This window comes from Corvus moneduloides, chromosome 16 (assembly GCF_009650955.1).
Source record: "Corvus moneduloides isolate bCorMon1 chromosome 16, bCorMon1.pri, whole genome shotgun sequence".
Lineage (NCBI taxonomy): Eukaryota > Metazoa > Chordata > Aves > Passeriformes > Corvidae > Corvus > Corvus moneduloides.
In genome coordinates this window covers 6,898,208-6,924,532 of record NC_045491.1, presented here as the reverse complement: position 1 = coordinate 6,924,532, position 26,325 = coordinate 6,898,208, and the positions used below count along the sequence as shown (strand labels likewise).

Here is a 26,325-nt window from a genome sequence, read left to right as displayed (position 1 = left end):
TCAAGACTTGTAAAACTTGTGTGCTTAGCAGACCTGTGCTGCTGGTGCATGTTTACTGCTAACTGTGCTTGTGGAGTCTAGGCCAAGCCTCCAAGGATGTTATCAGGAATGTTAACCAGCTTTAGTCTGGAATGAGCAGACATCTCCTGGGTGGTTCAGTTTGCCAGCAAAGCTCACTGAGCTTATATTTACTTCAAGACTTGTATTTCACTCTGCAGCTCGGAACATCACAGCAAAGCTGAGAGCAGTAAAGCAGAACATAAAATAAGTAACTGCAGACCATGGAACTGAGTTGTCAGCCAGACCTTAAAGTCAAGAGACTAAGCAAGATTTCAGCACGACTCAGGGGCTTGCTGTGAATGTGCTGGGTTCTGGAGAGGACACCACAAGCCACTCCAACCGACTACTTCGGACAGTCAAGGGTTTGCAGAGAATAAACAAGCCTGAACCCTTCTCTCCCACACATGCTCGTGTACAAACACCTTCCACTGACACAGACTCACAGCAGCCTCCTTGACAGAGCTCTCTTGGCAGGGGCTACCACCTTCTTTGTACTTACAGAGGCAGGGGAAGCCCACACAGGGCTTTGGGGACAGAGCCCACTGCCTGCTATTGCTCCAGAGAAGACTTGTTCATGGTACCAAATCCTAAAAGAACATCACTGCGTAGTTGTTGTAGGGAGTTCACACATAGCTGGAACACTCAGCCTCTGTCCTCCTCTCAAGATCTGCCATTTTCTTGCCTCTTTTTATATTTACTTCTTTGTAAGCAGTCAGTAGAGGGAAAGGAAACAACCCACATTGCTACACAGAAGGCAAAGCAGGCTCGTTTTGGCAAAGGGAAGTAACACTCACCAAGTACTTCACTAATCACTTGCTCAATAACTGTTATCCAAGACTTAAGAGAAGGCACATTACAACCCTAAAAATAGTCTGCAGCACTGCTCAGCCTTGGAAAGCCCTAGACAGTGTCAGGGCAGTTAAGGATTTATTCCAAAACTGCCAAAGAAACAACCAGTCCTTGAGTGTATCGCAAGAGGTACTCTGATGAGTGGGGAAATGGAAAAAAAAAAAACCAAAGAAAAGAAAAGCATTGTTATGCAGCAGTAGAGAACCCGGAAGTAAATTAAATTTTCAAAATCATTTATATTTACATCAGTATCTGAAAAAAAAAAAAAAAAAAAATCAAGAACTTTCACTATTAGAGCACTACACTCAGCCCCAGACTGAGAAGAAGCAGGAATTGAGAGCCTTCCAGCAGGAAACCTTAAGGCTGTTTATAGAGTGGGGCTGCCAAACTCTACAGGGACTTCCCTCCAGCCTGACAGAATCCTTGCTTTGGATAATTTAAAAAAGTATAAAAAAAGGTTATTGCTACTCTGCCAAGAAAATAGGACAATCTACAGGAAAGAAAGAAAGTGCATTCCAAGTCTTTTCTCAAAAACCCACAAGCTCATCAGCTGCTACAGGCTACAGACACCCAAGTACCAAAGGTGTACAGACAAGATTCTCTAACAATCCTTCCCTCAATTCTAGCTTTTCTTCCTGCAGCAATTCCTTTCCTTCCCTGTAAAGGCACTTTCTATATTCTATATCCTTACGCAGGGAAACACTTCCAGTTTTCCATCCCAACAAACAGAACAGTCCCACAAATACACAACATTCAGAAGGAATTTTAATTAACAAAATGGTCCAGGAAAGGGAAGGGAGAACCCAAAAAAACAGGCCATTGCATTTGAAAGGTTGCATGTCAGTCACTAGGTATGCCTGCAAGCCCATGCACAGGAAACCATTTGGACCTTTGTCAGTGCAGAACTAGTCTCAGCTTCCAGAACCACTTCTCTACTCCTTCCTTATATAGGCTAAATATTATATACATATATAAAAAAAATACAAACTTGAGTTTGTTATAAAGTGGCTTCTCTCTCTCCCCCTCGTATGCTTGCTTGGCACATGAACGCATGCAAAGCTAAGTAGGCTCTGAGGGCTGCACAAACAGCAGGTTTTGGCAACAAAAAAAATAAACACAGCTAAAATAGATAAGCAAGATTAAAAGCCACTGAATTGAAAACCATATATTTTTCCAATTGTATAGAATTAGAACTACAGCTACGACTTAAAACTGTAAGAGTCTGTCATCCTCTCTCCCAACTCATGTCAAAGTTCATAGCAGCATAACACGAGATTCCTCAAGAAACATCAAGCCAGTGTTCTCTGCTTCAGGAGTGAGTTCGCAGGTCCAAGTTTAGTCTGTCCGAAGGATCATGGGGGGATGCTCACTGTCTTCGTCCAATCTAAGTGAGTTGGTTTCATCTTCCAGGCAAGCTCCACCCACAGCACCCAGGTCATCCGTATAGGCTGGAGAGAAAGGAACAAGGAGTTGGGGAATCAGCAGCAACAAACTAAGGCTTGGATCCAGAGTGAATGAGGAGAGCTGAAGTACCAGGCATTACTTGAAATAGTTTCACTGCCACCCTATGTTTGCTTTTATCATGACTCTGTTTCACTACTGTGCTTCTCCAAAGCCAAGAGCAGTTCATGATCAAAATTAAACTCCTGTGTGTGTGCAACGCATACTGGAGCTTTGGGCAGGCTGATGTTTTCAGTCTCCACTGACGCAGTGCAGTACACACGTGATATGTGCTGACTGTCCTCCCTTTGCAGCGAGGCACTAACTGGGGTGCCCGACGTGGCAAAAGCTCCACTGACTTGGAGAGCTGCAGCATTAACCAAGTTCTCATCCTCTTGATTTAACAGAGCAGTGAATCAGGCTAAAAGGTTGCTGTTCCCATAAAGGAACAATTGCAGAATTTATCAACCTTTTGTAAAAAAAAAAAGTTAAAAAGGGAGCAGGGCTATAATTCAGATGCTTTGCACAAGGTCTGGGTGCAGAACTGCCTCAAGAACCATGTGGCAAGTACTGAAACTATCACTACAGCAATCAACCACAACTCCAGAAAAAGTTCTACCCAGAAAGCAGCAAAGACAAGTGATCCAGCTACAGAAAGCTACTGCACACCACAAGTGCTCTTTTCCTACTGCTCACCAAGGCTCCACCTCACACGCGCGGTTACGCAAAGCTCGGTGCGGACGTGGACCAGCTCATGCAGCCATCTAGAAGGAAGCAACAGGCAGAGGTGCTCCCTGCCCCATTCCCAGCCTTCTCCTTACCATGCCTGGTGGGTGAGGAAGGCACGTATGTACCTTTAGTCACAGCGGAACTGTACGTCTGCGCTACCAAGGGCCGGTCGTGGGATGCAGACTCCAGAATTTCGTTGGCGGGCTCCATGCTGCCATCGAGCCTGCCAGGGAGAGAGGGGTTAGCTGGAGAGGTGATCTGCCTGGGCACAAGGCAGCGTGAGCTGGCAGCTACAGGAAAATATTTCATCTGATGTGCAAGAATAATATATAGAGAAATGCAACAGGAGGAAGTTGGTCCCTCCTTTTCAGAGGCCTGGCAAGACGGCACCTGACAACACTTGGTATTTCTCTGAAGACTCATCAGCATCGTGTTTGCTTCTGACACAGCATCAGGATCTAAGTCCTAGTAGCTCATAGTAGGAAAAGACGACTCAAAACAGACTGCATGATTAAAAAACCCCATTCCAATCAGCAATATTATAGATTGTCTTGAGCTCTGTCCACAGCAGAAGCGGTTGCTTCATACACAGATACTAGAAAACCCTCTAGAGAAAAAATTAGAGCACTTCAAAGATTAACAGCTTGGTAAAAGCTTCTCTCTATGAGGCTTTACTTCATCCCTAACCAGAGATCATGCCTTAAAATGTTCAGATAAATGCATGATTTTTGACCATAATTGTAGGTTTACCAAAGCTGCAAACCTGAATTATCATCATGAGTTATTATCTTTAATTCTATGATTGATCAAGTAATTTGACGGTATTACCCCAGCTTTTCCTGCCAACTCTTACTGGAAAACAGTGCATTGTCCTATTTCTCTAAGTGCTCTACAGTACTATTACAGAACAGCACCTGCCTGGCCTATATGCAAAAGGAAGTTTAATAAGGACACCAGCAGAGAGAGAACAGGGATAATTTCATAGGCCAGTTTCCCCTCTGTGAAGTCAGAGTAAGATCTTTCTCATGTTTGTAACCACTTCATTTATTGATGAAGAGGACGGTGTCACTCGTTTCAAGTTCTTGTTTAAGTAACTCAACTCAAAGTGCCAAGAGGAAACAGGAGCACAGAGAGAACAGCGATTGATCCCTCCCTGCACTGGGACAGGGTTAAATTTCTGCTGGTAAAGCGGTGCTTGGTGTAGTGGATACCTAGAAGGAGGCTCAGGGGGGATTCTGAAGTTACTCATTCATATCAGAGGTCTGGAAAAAGATTAGTTTGAAGAAATGAGCTGTTGTAAATTAGACTTTTCTAGAACAGAACTAAGTTTGAGAACAAACTGGATTTTGAGAAGAAATAAAATACAACAGCTCTCAGCTAATGTGGACTTACTTGTGCTGCTTCATTAGTGTGCACTCGCCTCCTTCTTGGGGGTCTAGGTTGTACATGTAGAGATACCCATCAGCAGCTCCCACCAGCAAACGAGGGATCTTCTGGATTCTAGAAAGGTTTAGAGGAGAGGTTATTAATTAACAGATTATGAATTAACAGATTATTAAATAGCATACACACTCCCTTCCCTTCCCATGATTTAAAGGTTGGACTCAGTCTTAGAGGGTTTTTCCAACCTAAACGATTCTATGACTTTAAGGCATTATTTTCCGCACTTTTGCTCCTAGACAGGGAATGCTGTTAACAGTTAGAGCACCCAGGAAAGACTGTGTGTAAAAAAATTACAGCATAACCACATTTGGGGCTAACCAGGATGCCACAGGAATCAAGCAATTACATGTGACTCAGTAAAACAGATTGAGAAGTTACCATCATTTATCAAGCTTTGTGCAACTCCAGAGACGAATATTCTAACGGGAAGGATTTACTTATTTGAGAAATGTTACCAAAGCTTAATTATTGCTTAAAGGGGTGCTTTGAGATCAGGAGGAGTGAGAGTACAGACATGAAGTCAATTTAGCATAAAAATTATAAAACCTCCACAAAATAAGTTTACTACTGCTCATCTTATTGCTTTGGTAGCTGTGCCAAATGGGACCTGCCTTTGAGGAAGACAGCATAAAAGATTAGATTTAGTCCCTCAAAAATTAACTTTAATGAATGCTACGCTGTTTTAGAGACAAGAATTATATGAACTTGCTTTCAAAGACTTCTTTAATGGTTAGGCTGGATTGCCTAATTTTGCAATTCACTAACAACATACAGCATCATTCCCCACAGCACTAATGGAAGCAAATGCCATAAAAGCCCATGGGTCTGTTCTCAGTATTCTTATTCCAAAATTAAGACACCTTTAGAAGACATCTCTAAACAACACTTAGAAATGGGCTATTCCTATCCAAATATTATGCCCCTTCCTCCTCCTCTCTCATGACTGTGAGGTGTTAGCTCTGACACGTTGCTCTTAACTGGAATGATCACAGGTGCTCTGCTGCAGATGAAGTTGTGTTTTACAGTGGCTGCCTCTCCAGAGCCCAAACAAGCCAGCAGGGTGGGGAGGGCAGGCTCCATTTCTGTACTCACGTGGCAAGTGCACAGATGTTTTTGTGCCCACAGAAGGGCAGACGGACTGTAGCAAAGGCTCTACCCTGGTTGAACATCTCAGTTACTTGAGAGGGCAGATAGCTCGTTGAGGCCATCAGCACTTTTTCCAAAGTAACCTGTCCAGGTTGTAGGCTCTTTCCTGAGGTCTACAAATTAGAAGAGAAAAGTGACCAACTTTGCCTTCACCTTAGAGAGAAAAGTTGTGCAAACACTTGAAAACATTTTATTTTTAAAGATATTAAGCAGCTTCTTTCTCTTCAGAAATAACTAACACCCTTGAGAATTCTAACGCACTTCATTTGTGCTGCAGGACAAAATGTGTCCTCCAACAGTCTCAGCCTGTTATTTAAGCATGCTTGATTGTAAACTGATATTTCTGCATTTAAGACTGCATTTTATAACATTCATTATACAAGAGCAGAATCTACTGGGAAGCGCCACGCTTCAGGATTTTATTAATCTGTTTATCACTAAGCAAATCATTGTTTCCAATAACTTCCACTGAAATGTAATTAAGACTGTCCTCTCAAATCATAAATAGGAACATTTTACAACCTGGTGCCTTTTAAAGCCCCCTACATGCAGCTGGAAGGCATTGCTGAGATAGCTCTTCCCATATGGATATCAGGGGAGGTGAAACAAATGTAACTGAAAACGTTAAAACTGCTCCACACTCCTCTGTGAAGGATGGCCAAGTTCTCTTTGGCAGAAAAACACCTTTTCTACTCAGTGGGAGAACAGTACACAGCTCAGCTGCAGTTGCTGATTCATAAGTGACTTCTTATGCCCTTTACTTTACAGAAGTGTTCAAAGGAAGTCTCTCCACACTTTGGAGAACTCATCCTATTGAGTACAGTCAACTTCTAAACCTTTTCCTTGAAAAATCTAAGGCACCTTTGAAACCTACTTTTCTTTCACAGTCTCAAGTTTGAAGATATGCACCGTCTCCGTGTTACTGGATGCAGACAGAAACATGCCATCCATGCTGAAAGCCAATGAACAGATGCTCACACACCTGGGAAAAAAAGAAAAAAAGAGATGAAAAACAATGAAGTAAAAGTATTTGGCTTAATTAAGCAGGTTTCTAAAGTCACCACTACTTTGCAAATAAGAAAAAAACTCTTAAATAATTAGTATTCTGAATTCTCTGATAATTTCTTGAGGCTACTCAAGCATAAGATTAATGATGTTCAGCTCTGATGTTTACCAGATATGGGATCAATTAGTAACAATCTGAACTCAGTCTTACCCCTGTATAAAGTAGAGTAGAACTAGAGAGTTACTGTTACCACAAACCACACCACCATTTTACAATGGCTATCAATGGCCACAGTATGAGAAGGATTTAGAAGAGAGTGAGAATATTAGATGTACTGCCTCCAATTGCCCTAAGAATACAATATATCCTACAAAAGGTGACCCACTCTAAACAAGTTCCCTCACCAATAAATTTTTAAAAGGCAAGAGGGAGTACAGTTCTGACAGGATTGATTTGTAGAATAGTCAAGTCCAAGGGAATGAAATTGGAAAACATTCAAGCTGAAAACTGTTATAAGCATACATGCAGGGATGAATGAAGATGAAAACAAGCAAAAAATCAGGATGCCAGCTCAATTGCTGAACATACTGGAAATCAACCATAAGGAATGAGCATCAGGTAATTAACCCAGCTGAACTTTACCTCTTCACTCCCCTTCGGAATTCAAAGAGTTTCTGTCCCTCTGGAATGGAAAACACTCTTATTACTGTCCCCTGTAAAGAAAAAAAAAAAAAAAATCATTTTTCATTTCAAGTTCATTCATTGTGTATTAGCTCTAGCAAGCAGAGTACAACTAGAAGCAGCAAACCACTTTGCTGGTGACTCATTGCTGTGATGCACCCCAGATACTATACGAAGTATTTATGGAGCTTGTTTGTAGGATGTGTTTGAAGAGTACAGAAACAAGAGGTGGGAGCTACTAATGTAGAGAACAAGCTGTGCATCAAAACCAGCCCTTCTCACCATATTTGATCATGAAAACGACCACACTAGACAAGTACCACGAGTGCAGTCACTTGGAGATGTCTTTGTGCCTTTATCAGATGCGATCAGTTATACCTTTATAGTCTACGCTTATTACTCAAAGAGCAGAGGCTTCAGACTCTCTAATTTATACACATTTCATGAACGATTTGTCATCGCATGCCAAAGACTAGCGAGGCACTTCTCTCTATTTGGATTTTAACTGTCTTGTTTTCATTAGGAAGGCAGCATCAAAACAAGACAACTAATTTCTAATAAGCATCCTGCACTAAAGGGAGGAACACTCAGAGGACTGCCCTAATTACAGCCAGATTAAAATGTTTTATTTAAATAACCTTATTATCCAACGTTTCACAGCACGGAAATTGTGTCAAATATCATTAACAGATCTTAACTCAGATTTCCCATTGTAACTGTAAGCCTTCTTTTCTGGCACTTGCACATGGAACAGGGCACACACAAACTTAAAATACTTAACAACAAATTTGATTTTTATCAATATTGGCAAGGCAATCAAAATCTCCCTTACCTTTTCTGAGGCCGTGGCAAGTTTAGTACCACTTGCATCAAATGCCAAAGCAGCCAAGGGACTATCATGAGCTGGGATCATATTGGCAGCTCTCTGCAGCAAATCAACAAAATAGAACCTTAGAACAGTGCAGGTTAAAAGCTACATGTGTGCAGCTTGAGACTGCATATTTAAGCACATTCAAGGCAAATATGGGTCTTACTTTACGGACAACAGATTCAATACTTTTTCAGTAACTGCTAAGTACATAAAATTATCACTGCAGCATATGCATAGAGAGTACGAGCAGCAGGAAGACAATTCAAATAGAAATTACTTGGTTCCACCCAGATGCCCAATTCTACTCATCAAATCTAGTATTAGCAGTTGTATTTTCTTTGCTGACATTCTGTGAAGCAAGAGGTGCTGCAAATTGATGCACAGAAACTTAAGCGTCCAGTAATTCCTCTCTGAGCAAGTTAAGTAACTTTCAAAATCTGCATCTTTAGAGGTGAAAACAGCATTCAAAGATTCTTACTAGATTGATGGTGTCGAAGACTTGTACTTCTCCAATAGTTGCACTTCCTGGATAGGCCAGGTAGCAATTATCATTGTTTATTGATAAAGCACACAACCCTAGAAGGGATGCAGAAACAGAATTAGAAACAGGCAAATTCCAAGACCTATGCAGTAAAACTTTCTGATTCTGTGCTTAAGTGTCACAAAAATAACTCAAATTATCAACAGAAATAGAACCAAAGACGAGTAATCTCAGAGTCAACCTGCAATACATATTCAACTATTTACCATAAGTTTAATATAAAACAGAAAAGGAAGAATAGCAAGAGAGTTGCAATAACTGATTAAACAGTAGAACTTCCCAGTGTCTGCCATGATTCCTAAAGCATTAACCTGACAAAGTCTTTAATAGACCAAGTGCTGTCAAAATCCAGTTTTTCTCTCTCTTGTTTTTTTCTAACATTTCAACACAACCACTCCAGGAGACCAAAATACTGGGAAGATGCAGTGCAAGGCAGAGGCTGCTACTTGTTCTCAGCTGGATCAAACAAGTACGCTTTCAGACAACACTCGTATTTGTTATTTTATTTGAAAGCAGAATTAACAACACAACAGTTCCCTGTAGGGAACCTCATACACTGACACAGAAAGCACTTTTCAGAGTTCTGCTGATTCTACCACTGTATTTACCTGCAGGATTGGGAGGTGTCTCCCTGATTGTATGTAATACCTTCATGTCTCGTATGTTGTGTATATAAAGAGACTCTTCCAGACATACTATCAGCCGCTAGAAAAGGGAAAGAGGACAAAATGCTGACATGGAAATGGAGTTTATATGTATTTATCAATCCTAAAAAAATTCTATGCCAAAATGCAGCAGGTACCTTCCAATAGAGAAGAGGCTGTACCACCTGATGAGAAGTAGGAGTCTGACAGAAGATACACAAGATCCAGCTCTTGACACACACACTGCATGTGGTCACTTGAACTGACCAGTGCACCCCACTTCCCTCAATCTCACCAGTGCAAACTGAAGTCATTCCCATTACTAGTTTAAGTCAGCAAGCCAGAAAACTTCACTTAATTCTTACTCTGTACCAATTTACATGTGTAAATAATGGAAATTACTTTCTGCTTCTGCTAAACAGGGAAAACAGACAAGACTTTTTAACCATTCATAAAGCCTATTATGTCTCCATAACCATTTGTGAATGGCTTTTTTTTTTAAACTCTTATTAAGTTCATAATCTCATTTACACTTTGTAGACTACATACGGATGACTAACTAGACATTACTCATTTAACACTAACTCCCTGTGCCAGAAATCAAATTAGCCACTATTTCTCTCATGACTTTAAACAGGAAACCCCTCCTCCCACACTCAGTTTTTGGGGGCAAAGACAGACATTAAGATTTTCTCCTTCAGATGCCATTCTCTCTAGTTTGACTAAGACAGAGAAGTCTGTAATTTGCTGAAGAGCCTACTAATGATTTATTAATACAGTGAACTATACTTCCAGCTACTTAACTCAAAAAATTCACCGAGTGCCTTTTAAAAAAATTTTATTTTTTTGAGAAGAATTCAGCAAACAGTACTTAAAAAGCTAAGAATTTAATAGATAACTTTAAATTTTGGCCTGAAGAGAAATTGTTAGTCTCACATACTTTCACATTTAGGATGAAAGGATGATTCACACTGAGAGGGACCTCAGGAGGTCTCTAGTCCAACCTCCTATTCAAAGCATGTCCATGTTACTCAGGGTCTTTTCCTATGTCAATACATAAGCATAGAACCAAAAATGCTTAACCAAATACAAGTACTGAGATGCCATACAGAAGCCACAGTTGGAAAAGCACAAGTAAATTTCAAATAGCAATTCTGTCACCAAAGGAAGAGACACCAATCAGCAGAGGAAGTGCCAGAGTAAGATCCACAGCCCCTTTCCCACATTTCCACTTAGGCAAAATCACTACTCACTTGTCTGTTGAGTTTGACAGCCAAGATGGTGTTGGAGTAACTGTAGTTGCAAATCTCTGTCCCCTTCTTAAAGTGACAAACTTTCAGCTTGCGTGGAGCTTTAAGGCTAACTATGGCCACCAGACTACTGGAGAAGAGCCTCTCCACAATGCACACATCTTCTGTGTCAGCTGGGGGATCACAGGAACGAGGGAAAAATACAGAGGGAGATTTCAGGGGAGGAAGAGTGATGCACATCAACAGGAAATACTGTCTAAGAAAATCACAGAATCATAGATTCAGTCTATGTAAAAATACAGCCTAACACCACAAACATTCTGCCACAACAGCTCAGAGTCAAAGTGGGAGACGGGACAGGCTTTGAAAGCAGAAAATCTACACAGTGAGTGCTGATTTCCAAAGATTTCCTCCCCCTTCCCCAAGGTGTCACACAAGTTAATGTTTCAGAACAGTGTCTACTCCCCCATGCCCAGAATCCAACAGAAAAAAAGCCCCAAAGCTACGAAACCCAGAAAATTGTCAATTCCAGAATTTTGCAGTCTTTTTTTATCTCTGCAGAAATCTAGGAAAGCAAATGTTTCCTAGGCTTTTTTTGTGGGTGTATTTGGGTTTTGTTTTTAAAGTATGCAAGGGTTTCTGATGACCCAAACCCCTGGCATTTCCATATACCTCTCCATGAAGAAAGAAAGGTTACAGTACTCAAAAAAGCTGGTAAACCTCATTTGCCACAAGACTGCTGAAGCCACCAATTAGCATTTTCACACATACCATCTTTTACCTGACAGGCCCTAAGAGCAATTTGTGCAGGAATCACTGATGCCCAGTATTCATGCAGAGCCATAAAACATCAGATTTGCCAAGTGTTCTACCATGGGAGCACTGAAAGCAAAGGAGGAACACAAATCCCTGCGTGAGGAAGACAGCAGGAGGGAGGAGAGTGCAGGATCTCTGGCAAAGAAGCACTTCCACAGCATTTGATTATACCCCAGCACTGGACCAAGCTGGCAGGAGGCCAAGTCCCACCACCAGTTATCCTGGTATCTGTGCCTCCCTCTCCCATCCCCAGAAGCTCCTCTCCAAAAGCCCCAGGGACACAGCAGACACAGTTTTCAAGGCAGCAAGAAGCAGGAGAGGGTTTTACCATGCTCTGCACCTCTTTCACAGCCATGGGCTACACCTGCCCTTTCATTACAGAACCCAATCAAGACAAGGGACTTGAGCCTTTGGCCTTAATCCATCAAAACAAATTTTTCAGGAGTCAGCTTCTGGATTAGCTCAATGCTTAACACATTCCAAACCATAAAACTGCCAGTTAAAAAAAACAAACAACAACAAAAACCAAACAACCCAAAAGAGCTTGTTTCTGAAGGCTTCTGTTTTGGCCAAGAGAAACATTAAGTAATTAATTTGCACTGTTCCCATCAGCAGTGACAGAAATTCCATGAAAAAGTTCTGTTCAACATTCTCAGAATATGACACTGCTATCAGTGTGGGACGTGTCTGCTTTCAAAGCGCTTTTTCTGGGCAGTTTATTTCAAGAAAATGAACACAAAATATTTAATGTTCTACATTTTTTTTGAGAGAAACAGCCTGCTTATGAAAAAGGAGCAGGTTTACACTATGCACTTTCAGTACTCCATGCAACATAATTGACTTTTATCTGCATCTTGTATTTAATACAGTACTTTTCCAGAGAAGACATAATAGCTCACAGAGGCTTTGAAAATTCAATTTTCTTGAGCAACAGAGATAATGCATTTTAGTAATTACTTTGTTTTCAAGGAATTGTTCTCCATTTTCCCGATACTACACAAAACACATGAAAAAGAAACACAAAAATCTGTTTCAATAAATGTATGTAGAGACTTTGAAATGCAGAGGTCTGTGTTCCTTGAATCAGAGTAGTTACATAAAAGACTCTCAAATATTTTACAGGATGGGTTATCAGCTCTCCATCTAAGCCTGGACTCCTTCAAAATGATGACATCCTTTTACAAGAGTCAGAAGACCAGCACACAGAGACCCAAAATCCACAGTCTGACTGTTCCCTGCTCCAGGGCGAGCACAGCTTCTTTCCCCATCCAGGGATAGCAGTGTTCAGACACAGCTTCTGGGATTTGTCACCCTCCCAGGCAGGCAGGAGAACTGGTATTTCAGAAGAGGAACAGCAGCAGGGATTCATATAGAAAAAGTGCTCTCCTATGCTGCTGTGATGGGAAGGGTGAGCAGCAGGGAAGGCACACAGGGAAGAGCACTATCAACAACTAAGCAACCAGACAGAAGAAAAAATTTTCAATAAGCAAAATGCCTCAAAGGTATTGATAATCCTTCAGCCTCACCATAAAAAGACTACAATACAGACAGTTACCTTTACAGAAAGACATTGTGATGGGCATTTAATTAAATTCACTTTAAAAATACAGGATGCACCCCTGCTCCTTTGTCTTCCTTTAACAGGAAGAAGAGATAAAATCTCTTCACAGCTGCCAAGTAGTTTATGCTTCCCAACAGCACCTATTCAAGAGAGTACCAGGCTATACTGCCCATCCTACATTCAGCTGACCTGAATTAATCATACCTTTAGCAGCACTAAAGCCCTATAGCAATGCTGCTACTCACGGTTTTTTCTTCTGTTAATATTATCTCCTTTACACTACACAATTGAGCATTGCCAGAAACTCAGGTTCAAAACAGAGTAACAACAAAAAGAACTGCAAAACAAATTAAGTCTCAGCATCGAGGGGAGAACAAGCAAACACATAACAAGATTAGTTTCATAAACACAAGCATGTAGCATCACAGACAAGAGCTGGTTAGAGCCAGCTAGATTATGATCAGCTGTGCCTTTATTCCATTTTTAATCCAAGAACATAAAGCATGTTAGAAGCATTCATTAAGCCTTAAAGCACTCTCCAATCTAATGCTTGTTTTTACAGTGGGATCAACTGCTCAGGGAGTCAGGAGATTTGCAGTCACAGGAGAAGTCAGTGATGGGAGCAGCCAAATCTCCCATGGCTTTTTTTATTTCTCTCAAACCCAAGACAGCTGAGGCATATTCTGCAGTTTAGTTTAAACACCTACACAAGAGTTAGCAGATCAATCTTCCAGAAGAGAGGGAGGGGTCCTTAACAGTGCTCACTCAACACAAAAAGTCTTTAGACCCACTTAAACTAAATTGGGAAGTGGGAGGCACCATGTTTGGGAGGCCTCAAGATATGTTTCCTTGAGGAAAGGAGGTACCCAATGCACAGGAAGCCCTCCACCCTCATATCAAGTTTTAACAGGCATGGTTTGCAAGTCCAAGACTGAACATTATTTGACTCATACAAAGAAAATGAACGGCTCTCAGTATTTCGACCTGCTTTGAGCCAAGACTGTCTGGCTTCCACAGGCCAAACCATTGAATTTTCCATAGTGAGAGGACAAGGAGTAACAGGTTCAAACTCATAGAGGGGAACTTCAGGTTAGGCATATGGAAGAAATTCTTCCCTGTGAGGGTGGGGAGGCCCTGGCACAGGGTGCCCAGAGAAGCTGTGGCTGCCCCTGGATCCCTGGAAGTGTCCAAGGCCAGGTTGGAAGGGGCTTGGAGCAACCTGGGACAGTGGAAGGTGTCCCTGCCCATGGCAGGGGCTGGAACAGGATGATCTTTAAGGTCCCTTCCAACCCAAAACATTCTACTAAATGTTACCTCATACTCTGTGCTCAGCTTCATGGACTTAACATTCAGAAAACTTAAAATATCAAAGAGTTTAAGTCAACACAAGCATCCCAGAGCCATTTGAAGACAAGACTGCAATCAGCAGGTCAAAATTCCAATTCCAACTGCTTTATCAGGTTATTGTGAGATGTTGAACAAGGCACTTTATCCAACCTGTACTTTCTCTCTCAAGGGCTACCCAGAAGATGCAGTCCTGCACAGTGCAGCCGACCTCTCGGGATATTTTTCAGTGTCTTGTGTAACAGGAATCATCTTCACCGAGTCTCCTGGGGTGATACCAGGCCAGATACTGTAAGTGCCTGACATACTGCAGAGGTCAGGCACATAAACTACATGGCAGAAAATGGAATCCAAGCCACTTACTAACCAGTACAACCAGACCATGACTCAAATAGGAAGATGTAGCTGCAACACAGTTTAACCTGACCACAGGTACCTAATTAGAACCTCACAATTACTTCTCTCCATTGACTGTGTACAGAAGCAGGCTGTCATCCCAGGTAACAGGTGATCTGAATCACACCCCATTTCCAAACTTAAGATGCCACAGGGTCAGGTCACTTTGGGAATGGAGTCTGAGGACAACTCTGTCATGGGATCCCCACTATAAATGCTGACATCACAGCAGTTGGTACCAACCTGCTCACATGGAGTTTACAAGAAAGCATGCATAGCATTCATAGTTGACTTATTAGCACCAAAAAAAAGGGAAGTCTATGAACTGCTGGCAGAACAGGGAATACCACTTCTCCCTCAGGCTTCCCTCCATTTCATCTCAGATCCTACTCAACGGTGATCAGTGTTGGGAATCTGAATTATTCACCCTTTTGGATGAGCAAGCCTGCAGCTATCACGTTAAAGAATAATTTTCTACCAGAAAATATTAGGATAGAAAAATATATAATGAAGTCTTTGTTTTCTTATTTGATAAAAGCATTATCAGTGCTTCCATGCCCCAACAGCCAGTATAAAGACCCAAAAGACACTCTCTCATGAGTAAATTATTCTTTTTATGTCCAGCTGCTATGTAACCTGTCTAATGGATTCAAAATTAGAAAAGCAGAGTTCTCGTTATTCTCGAATTTCACACTATACCAGCTAAATTTAAATACAGAACTGATTTATAATTGTACCCTGCCCTCAATCACTGCTTTGTATTTGTGTCATATTTACATTCAAGGTTCCTTTTAGGCCAATTTCAAACAACCTGTGAAAAAATGAAACATTTCTTATTCTTCCCACATTAAGCCAACTGAGGGGATTAAAAAAGAGAGGAAAAAAAAAAAGATACTCACTGCATTCATAGATTTGCTCTAATTTGTCCACAGAAGAAAGAGAAAAGAATTTGTAGCCTGATTTACTGCCAACTGCAAGGGATCTGCAAAAGAAACAAGCCAGTCAGGAACACGAATGACATCAGCTGTGATTACCCTTGGACAGATTCTTACCCCTTTCTAAACCTCCAGCTGGGTTAGCTCAGTAAGGAAAGCGATGAAAAGTTTGTCCAAAAAAGCCACAACAGACACAGATAGCGTCCTCAAATCTGATTAGACCAAACAGCTTCAGAATTACAGAATTTGGATGTGGAATTCTGCTTCACATTTACGAAATGACAGTTCACAGCCTAAAGTGAACCTACTGCCCAATTCTCACCGGTGATTTCTTCACACAGGCTAAAAGCTTCAGTGTGGAGGAAAGATGATGACTTGATAATGTAATGCAAACCAATTACATCATTGTCCTCATCATTAGAGGTGACCTCCAAGACCTTTTAAACTGAGCTGTCTGGGGATTTTTGTTCTTCACAGGGTAACCGTCCCCAAGCATCCCAAAAGAGTTTTCACATTAAAAAAAAAGTAATTAAAAACTGCCAACTCTAATTTTCTCTGGCTTTAGGTGATGATGTTCTAGCACCTCCATTGTTAGGTCTCAGTCTTACAAAATACTCATACTGAATCTTTGATCAGAGGCACCTCTAAAAAGTGCCAGTCACTGATGTTAAAGAGATTTAACAATAGCAGAACACTAAAAAACTAACTAAAACCCCTTCTTTCCTCCATTACTCAATTTTCACACTTAGCTCACAGACCAGTTAATTGCTTTTCCAGCCAGAGTCAAAGGCAGGTCTTAAATTTTAAGCTAGAAAAACCTCTAGCCTGTCTTGCAGGTCTTTACACATCAAGGCAGCAGACAATGGCTCATTCTTGTTTCCCCTCCCCATGTGGAGGACGATTTTATGCCACAGATAAAGAAAATTAACAGTCAATACAGTTCTACAGAAGTGCATTAGTATGTTTATAGTCCATATATTTCTAACTGCCAAGAGACATGAAGGAAAAACTAATTAAATTCCAATAAAATACATTTTGATACACTAAATTGTGGCAAGTCATTCAACACAGAGCTCCAATCCAACCCTGCCAGTCAGCCTGCCAAATGCCTTCCTGAACTCAGCAAGATGATTCTCTACATTCAGATGCACTAACAATTAATGCTGCATTTGGAATACAATGAAGATTCCTACATTTCACGTTCTTTCTGTATTTTCCACTCGTGGCTCCAAAGTGAGTCTTTTTTAAACTTCAGCATACCCAGAAGATTAAAAATTGCTCCTCAAATAGTTCACCCCTGTGAAATTAACATCCAAGCTACAAAATCAACTTCTGTAGGATGGTGTGATCTCCTCTTCTAGAAGAAAATACAACTGGCACAATCTGGTTAGGAAATAATATTGAGAAGGTTTAAACCTTCAAATTAAAATATTGCACCATGCAGGCAAGAGATTCGATTCCACAGATTCAATAACCAAGATATTAAAAAAACATATTAGGCTTAAAGATAGAGAAGCAATCATAAAACAAAATTTGTTGCTTCTCCTCTAACTCACCCTAGAAATACTGAATTTAATTTTCCTTCAGACCAAAATCAGTATGTTCAGCAGTCTCTATCTGATTAATCACCAAAGACACTTCAGTGGTTTTGCTCAACTACTTTCGTACAACTCAATGAAAACTGGACATTCTGTGCAAAAAACCCTCCTGAAACTCTAATTTGGTAAAATAAAGCAGTAAGTCAGCTTTCTTATATATACTGCTTTCCTCAAAAGAAAGTTTGACAAAGAATGACATTAAAACTGTCCACTTTTCAAAGGTAACAAGCAGTCCCACAGCGTTAAAATAAATGGAGTCACAAGACTCCTTTGCAATATGAACGATCCACAAAAGACACAGGATGATTTCCTCATGGAGAACTCCACACAGCAGCTATCTGTATTACTAGGCAGAATTGATTCCTGAACTGTACTTACAGTAAATACAGAATACTGCTGAATCACTGTTTTACTGACAGGATCACTGAAAGCAGTAAGGAAGCCCATTTTTCTTGTCCTATGACTACACCTCATTCAAATGAGCTTAAGACAATGGCAAAAAAAGAACTGTGTACACGATAAAAATCATTAGACTGAGGAGAACCCAAAACGCAGCAGCATAGAATGGACCTTTCCATCCATGACAACTGTTTTTTGTTATTTATTTCAGGATTGAAGTGATGAAGTCACAAATTATTTGTTTACACGAAGCAGTTCAAGTCAAGATAATTAAACCCATTTCAGTGTACAAGTGTAACTGCAAAATAACCCCTTTTTCTTCTAGAACAGCTGTCTTGCTTTTGGAGGGTTTGCTTTGTTGGCTTGGTATTTTAAATGTACTCTCAAATTACTTCTTATGAAACTACTGGAAAAAGGCTTTTTACATGTAATAGAACCCACTAGGCTGAATTATACCAGCATAATCACAGTGATTTAAATCTCCATCTTCCCCTGCACTGATATTACACTTAGCCTTAAGACATCCCACAGCCACCTAAATGGCCAAATCCACAAAACAAGGACTTAGCCAAAATTACCTCACCTCCAAAAAAATGTGCAAGCATATGGGGAAGAAATATGATCAATAAGCCATTCAGCTCTTGCTCAGATAGAGAGTGGCTAACAAGAAGCTGCTGTGGTTTATCAGAAGCTCCTTTCACAGTGTAGGTGTCATGCTTTATAACACCTAATTTTCAGAAGCTGATGAGAGACTGAAATTGAAAATAAAATAAATATTCTCTAAAACTGCCTTTTTTCTTCTAACATTATGCCACAGACATGTGGGTTTTTAGCTCTGTTATGTAGCCTCTATTACACACTTTAGACTGTAGACTCTGAGCTATTTCATCATGAAGGTTGTCTCCTCAGTACAAAATTATCAATATAGCCATGATTCATGGAACTGTGTTTACCCACTTTTTCCAGAGATAATGCTGCAGTCTGATCCCAGACTACATAAATCTTGATAGTATTTTCAAGAGTGGCTGTCATAAATAATTAAAACTATCTTCATCAAGCAAACAGTGCTGTGAGATTTCACACACTCATTGGAAGATGCTGACACTCACTCTAAGTGCACTCACCTAAAGGGGGAAATCAGCTGCTTCAATCTCTCTGGCTCTTTAGAAACAAGTTTTTTCAGCTGGATTAGAATCCTAAGGTTTTCTTTTGTTTCTTTAATATACATACAGAAGGAAGAAAACCAGTTTTTCCCTTTCCATATCGCAGAGGACCTTAACTATTAATCAGAAATATTCTACATTAATCAGAAAGCTCCTAACAAGGACAGCTCTCTCAAAGATTAAATCAGTTGCAGCTGCAGCATAAACATGACTCTAAAAGTCATTACTACTTTAAATAACTGGTTAATTAAGCCTACTTTCATTATTATACAGTCTCATTATACTAATGTTCCACCTCATTTCAAAACCAATGTAAATTTCCACAGACAAAACATTTTGGCTTACGATGAAGAGGCGGAAAATAATAGTAATAAAAGAAAAATCAATGAAGACATAAGAATTGCTAAGGAATTACTATGGAAATGTACCTTGCTTTATTTCCCCCTCCAAAATATCTGCTGAAACCAAAGCTGTAACATCTCATGGACATATTTTAATATCAAAGGTCATTATTTGGAAAAGAGATACAGAACTTCATACATTCAATGTTTTTGTCAGCAACATTCTGATAACCCACAGGAGATTTTCCCATTATTCTTGTATTAAAAGAAAACCCACAGACTTAAATCTGCTACAGCAAAAGGAGACCATGCCTGCTCATCACTTAACATGCAGGCTGGGACAACAGAAAGTCCATAATCCAAGTAAATATCACTATTCTCGGGCCAAATCCCCATCCAAATGGTCACACACTGAGGAACAGATCGTCTGGCCAGCCCCCCTCAGCTGCTGTGCCCTCTGCAACAACAGCAAGAAACACAACATACGGTTGTCTCTCTCAGCTATCCTCCCTGAGTGTAGGAGCTACGTGACCGCTCGGTCCTTCCTTTTTTTGGTCTGTGTTTAGCTTTAAAGTCTCCTTGGAATAGAGAGCTCTCCTGTCCTCAAGGATCACGGGTGTTTTCTCCTGAACCTAGGAGAAACAAAGGCAGAGGAGTGAATGCTCAGCACCTAACCCTTGTTCCTCCCACCACAAGCAGTTTACTACTGAGACCCAAACATCACAGAATAAGGGAATGAGAATACAATTTCTGGGACACAAAGCATGCTGGTTGTATATAGGGACAGCAGCATTTGCTCACAATGTAGAATGAAATTGATTTATTTGGGAAATAATGGGCAGAATTAAATTGGAAAGAAGAAATATACGGACATACACATGGCTTGTGTAACTCCAGACATAAATGAAAGCAGAGCCTGAAGAAGTCCTTGGCAATAAGGTACACACCAGTGTTTTCCTCAGAAGTCCAAACACAAGGTTTCCTCTTCCCTTTCATCAGGAGCGTGTTTTTAAAACTGCAGTGACTACTTTGTTTCCAAATGCTGTCACACGATTACTTATTTTTTAAAAAAAGGTGACTACTCTAGTCTGCCCACTTGCATTATTTCACAAGCAGGCTGTTTGGTGGGGTTATTTTTTGTGGGTGGGGGAAGTAGGTGCGTATTTGTAAATTGAACCTGAACACCACTCGCAAGTATTTCCAAAGAACACCTGTGCAACAGTTTAAAGATTGAAAGTTTTACCTATTATATAGATACATACAAGCTTTGGGTTCTTGAAGTTATGCTTTGCTTAAAAAGTCACAAACTTCTAATCCATTAGCATTTCCCTTATGAGTTTTAAAGCTCTATGAGTTTGTGAAGTGTTTAATTTTTCATAAATGTATCTGTGCTCAGTTTTAGCAGTTCTCCCTGAGGTAATACAAACTGCACTCGGGTTTTTCTTCTCAAGTATCCATTGTTAAAGATCTACAGCTGTAAAACCTACCTAGCACTGAGGCCACCCACAAGCTTCCACTGCCGGGTTTTGCTGGGACACCCGAATTCCGATCGGTTGCAACACTTTGATCTGCAAGCTGGAGCTTCTGCCTCTCAATCAAGGAACGCCAGTCATGCAGAGTTGTGCAATGATTGATTCACTGGGGGAAAGGGCTACGTCCAAAACAAGCACACTAACATCTTCTGAGAATACCCTTCTCTGTGTTTTCACTTAATGAAAACATTATATCAAAGAGAAGCCACAAACCAACCGCTTCTGCTGCATTATAGGTGAAGCATTTTCAGGCAGAGTTCCAGTCCCAGCCAATAACTCAAAACTCTCATGTAAATAAAGCTTAGGGCAATGTGGGATAAACAGGCAAGACAACACTTGCAATAATGTAGATACTATTCCAAGAGACAATGTCACTACACACGGTGCACATGAATGAATATTAGCCAAGTCTGGGAAAACCCAGCAGGATAGAGGATATCTGCTTCAGCCGCCAGGGATTTCAACAACTGGGAAAAGCAACAGCAACTTTTATGACGACAACATTCTCCTAACTACCAGCAATCCAATTTCCCAAGACTGAGAGCCACCATGAAGCTCATCTTCCTACAGGAGAGAGTAACTAATTACCAACTCTTCATAAAACCAAGGAAAAGTTAGCTTGACACTTATTTTCAGCAGTAACAAGCCCCATCTTTTCCTAAGGCAAGGAACTGGCTCTGCTGTGGAGGTAAGCAAGACACAGTTAAGCCTGAGTGGAACTGGCACCTCGTTAAGGTGAAGTTAAAAGCTTTAAATGTAGTAACAACAATGAGCCCATGTCATTTATTTTCCAGTTTTGTCTGTCAGCAATTTTTCTAATTACTGAAGCACCTGAAAGCATGATGTGAGCTCTACTGACTGGGCAGACATAAACAAAGCCTGTCTTTCATATACTGCCTGAAAGAATATACATTTGTTTACCTTGCCTGTCTGGAGAAGGGCTCCAGTTACCTGTAAAAGTTGAAAAGAGGTGAGCTGAGGCCCAGCATGGGAAAGTGTAAGTCACTCCTAGTAAGTTCTTTTCAGCTCTTCTCACCTGGTGAACTGTCATCTCCTAGATACATAGAATAGTGTACTATAAACCCAGAGAGCTGCCTTCTTGTTTCTCAACTCAAACAAGAAACTAGGAGAGATCATGGGTGGGGAAAAAGAAAAAAAAAATCAAATAAACTTCAGTTTAAAGAACATACACAACCACTAAATTCTACTCAGTTTAGGAACTTGAATGCAACTTGGTTGTTTGGGCCACTTACCACATCAGACAAGTGTTTCACTGAGAAGCTGCTAACAAACACATCTGCAAGACTTGTTTTATACTTACTACCTTTCTTGGAGAATTTTATTTGAGACACTGTTAGTAAGAAAAGATTATTCCACATCATCAACCACCTCATTAATCTCAAATTAAGTGGCCTTTTAAATTATTCTCAGAATTTTGAGACAAAAATATGAACAGGAGCCTTTTGATATTTCTGTCATTTCTACAACAGATAGCTGAATTCACAAATACTCAAAAATGACACAAAAGTAGTCCAAGAACTGTAATTGCAAAGATCTACGGGCCAGGCCTGCCTCACATAAAAGATACATTACCAAAATTCCCATCAGCTAATCTCAAGGTGATTTATATATAAATCATTTTTTAAAAGCATCATTTATTCACAATGGATATTAGAACACCAAATCAAAAAAAAAAAAAAAAAAAAAAAAAAAAAAAACCCCACCAAAAAACCACCAACCCAAACCAGCTACCAAAAAAGATTTTTTGGTTATTTACAAAAATGAAATGGAAAAAGTAGTGCAGTAACACACACAATTCAGGAAAGAAATCATTAGCCAGGTGTCCCTTTTTTCTCCCTATAAACTCGAAGTTATAAAGGAATCACCTCCACTCTCCTACAAGAAAGATTTCAAGGTGTACAAGCCAAAACTCACCTAGGTAAGTTTATGTTATATTTGCTTTCTTTTTATTTGTCTTGGCTTTGTTCTCAAGTCAACCTGCAACTGTCTTGTTCAAAATAAGTGGGGTTTTTTATCACAACTCAGTGATCTTCAGGTACGTAAAGCTCTCCACAAAGCTAAGGTGCAACTGAAAATGCAGAAGTGCCACACTGGAGAGCAGAGCTGAACTTCAAAAATGTATATAATGACCTTCATAAACTGCAGACTAAAGAGGTGACAAATCTCCTAGTTATTATGACTTGGGTTTTTTTTCCAGTAACAGGTAAAAAATGAATGGTAGCTGAGCAAAACTTGGGCATGTTTTACACGGGCAGAGAAAGATCTATATGGCACTCACTGAAAAAATGTGAAAAGCAGTTGCAAAAGTCTCTGGCTTGAATCAATATATGGATAATAATTTACTTACAAATACACAGAGCACTACTGCTCCCCCCATCATTTACCATAACTTATTTACTGCCAGAGTCTCTTGTCTCAAGTCTATCCAGCTCCAATTGCTCATCTCTTCACCCCCAACAAAACCTACAAAAGCAAACAGAGCCTCTCCTGTTGTGATGTAACTCTGCTCAAGCTTGGCAGTCACCAGAAATAACCCTCTCACCTTCACAACTCCCATATGCTACAGGACGTGCTGAGGACAGGCACAGGTCTCCCTCGTGAGGGCAAGATATTGTTGCTTGCAAAAAGAACAAGTTGTTAAAAAACAAACCCTCCACCACACACATGGGTTATACTCTGTGATGCCAGCCTGAGATCATTTCCTCTTACTCACTTCCTAAAAAAAAAAAAAAATCTCCTTTCTCGAGTACAAGTTCTTTCGGTTCTTACTCCCCAGCTTCATCTCTCAGGTATTTAACACAGTCAAATCCTTCTTTAAATGATATTCGGTGCTCCAATCCCAACTAATAGGGGGTTCCTAAATTAAAAATACTGCTTTATAATACCCCATATAAAAACTAATGTGCACTAATTGATCTAAATATGCTGCAATGATTAAGTAATTTGTGAGACGTGCAGCTTGAACCATCTAAAGCCCAAGTAAGTGCAGTTCCAAGGATCAGAGAAAGGCCTCTTTTCAAAAGCAAAACTAAAAGTAGCATGGGCTCATAAAAATACCTTCAAGCCTGTCTCACTTCTTTAACACAGCAGGTGACAATAAAATAGCTGTATGAAAAGACAGCTGCGAGGAACTTTTGGATGAAGTCTTTGCAAGTCCTGGAAGACCTGGGGCTTCATGTCAGGCCCTCCTAGGGCTGGACATCACCAAGGAGCAGCAGGAGCCCTCCTCCCGTCCCTTCCCCCAAGGAACAGCGAGCGATGCTTCCCAAGCAGGAGCAGAAGCTCCCCAGGAGAGCGATCCGGGGGAGGAAGAGGGCAACACGCTGCCACGACCCCACAGCCGCGTGTCCCCGCGGGAGGAGCGGCCTGTCCCCGCGGCTCCGCACTGAAGCCGAAGGGCACAGGGGGGCTGTTCCCGGCCCTCCTCCCCGCGGGGGACCCCGGCCTCACCGCAGCCCCGAGGTCCCGGGAAGGGGCGGCTCCAGCGGCGCTCCCCGCCATGGGACGGGGCGGCACCGGGGAGACCCCACCCCGCCCCCCCCCCCCCCCGCGGCCAGGCCTTCTCAGGGCGCCCCAGGCCGCTGTCCCTTCAGCTGCCCCCTCCCCGGCCCGGGCCCCCTCAGCCCGCCCCCTTAAGCCCCCCGTACGTGTTGTCCTGGTTGAAGTTGGCGAACAGCAGATGGCCGCTGCCGGCGTCACCGCTCTGACCGGCCAAGTTCATGGCGGGACGGCCCTCGCCACCCCCGTCCGGCGGGGGGAGGACGAGGAAACACCTCCGGAAGGCTGCGCCCCTCAGCCGCGACCGCGCGGACCCCGCCGCATCCCCGCCGGGCCCTTGTTTACGCGGCGGGCGGCGGAGCGGCCCCCGCGCCTGCGCCCTCCCGCCCCTCCCGGCCGCCGTACGGCCACCGCGCCTGCGCGCGCGCGGCGGCGCCGCGCGGAACGTGCTCCGAAGCTAAGCCGGGCCCGCCGCGGCCGGCGGTGGATGGGAGACTCGGGGCGCGGCCGGTGGTGCCCGGCTCGGACGCGCCCCCGCTGTCCCCAGGCTGAGCGCGGCCACCGCGTTCCTGTCACGGTGGCCCCGCGGGCACGCCCCGCGCCGTTCCCGCCCGCCCGGGCCTCTGCAGTTCCGCTTCGTGCCACGGGATGGCCCCGAGGCTCAGCAGATGAGCGGGCGGGGGCTCCGGACTTGGGAAAAGGGAAAAAGAAGTTGTGGCTGTTCGGCCTGGGGAAAAGTGCGTGGAGACCTCAGAGCAGCCTTCAGTATCTGAAGGGGCTCTTGGCCAGAATCTGTAGGAATAGGACAAGGAGTAATGGGTTCGCTCTGAAAGGGAAGATGGTTACACAGAAGGAATTCTTTGCTGGGATGGCAGTGAGGCGCTGGAACAGATCGCAGAGGCCCCAGCCCTGGCCATGTCCAAAGCCAGGCCGAATTGAGCATCCTGTTCTAGTGGACGATGTCCCTGCCCATGGCAGGGGGTTGGGACTAGACAAACTTTAGGGTCCATTCCAACCCCTTCACATTCTATGATTCTATGACTGCTCCTGGCACAGTCTCTTCCAGGGAGATCTCAATTGTTCTGGCCATTCGAGGGGTCCTGTGGGGGTCCCCAGATTGCAGAAACAGATTGCCCAGAGAGACTGTGGAGTATCCCTCGCTGGGGATATTCCAGACCCGTCTGGACACACTCCTGTGCCGTGTGCTCTGGGGTGACCCTGCTTGAACAGGAAGTTTGGACCAGATGCCCCATTGTGCTCCTTTCCAACCTGACCCATTCTGTGAATTCCAGAGCAAGGGGAGCCGTGACTCAGGGAACAACTTGTAAGGAGATAACACAAATTGCAGGGAAAAAAAAAAAAAGGGAACTGAACAAGGGATGTCTGGAAATGGGATCAAAATCAAGGGATTAGTACGAAAAAGGGCAAATCTCACAAAAACGAGCCACTGGGTGTTGGGTTTTTGCCTGTGGGTCCAGCTGGCTCCGTAGGGTTCATGAGTGATGCTCATGGGGCAGCGTGGAGTGATGGAGCCTCCCCCTCACGAGCCTGTGAGGCAAAAGGAGCCTCCAGCTGCTGGCAAGGAGACCCCTCCAAATGGCTCAACACGAGTGGCCATTCCCCAGCTCCCTGCTGCCCTGTGCCCACCCTGCCATGGCCACCAGAGCCAGTCCTGTCCCCCACACTGCCCCCCACATTCTCCTCTGCCTCCACTACACCTGCCAACACATCCATATATCCTGTAGCTCTTTCTATCCATCCAAAGCTTCTTTTCTCCCAGGGAGACTTTCCCTGCTGATGGCAGATTTTAATCTCAAATTATCTCTTTTCTTACCTGTTGGCTCTGGCAGTTTCATGTGCAGGGAAACTTCTCTCCCTGAGGAAATGGGATCACAGCATGTGCTGCCAGGAGAGCCAAACACTGCCATCATTGCAAAGGTGTGGACACTGTTCGCTGCTGGGGTGCCCCTGGAATCCTTCATTGGGGGCAGTGCACAGAGGTGTCTCCAGCTGTGGGAATTCTGCAGAGAATCACAGAATATCCTGAGATGGAACAGACAC

At 42.4% G+C, this 26,325-nt stretch overlaps 1 protein-coding gene across 1 annotated transcript; it reads right to left on the bottom strand.

Moving 5' to 3' along the window:
- Positions 1-1,652: 1,652 nt before the first annotated feature.
- On the bottom strand, positions 1,653-24,639 carry WIPI2 (WD repeat domain, phosphoinositide interacting 2). The gene is given in 13 exon segments (XM_032126502.1): positions 1,653-2,357; positions 3,171-3,301; positions 4,471-4,578; positions 5,614-5,738; positions 5,740-5,766; positions 6,529-6,649; positions 7,316-7,386; positions 8,187-8,279; positions 8,704-8,801; positions 9,375-9,471; positions 10,664-10,833; positions 15,677-15,759; positions 24,414-24,639. Coding segments are annotated over 13 exon segments (1,311 nt in total). The 5' UTR covers positions 24,488-24,639; the 3' UTR covers positions 1,653-2,244.
- Between the last annotated feature and the right edge of the window lie 1,686 nt (positions 24,640-26,325).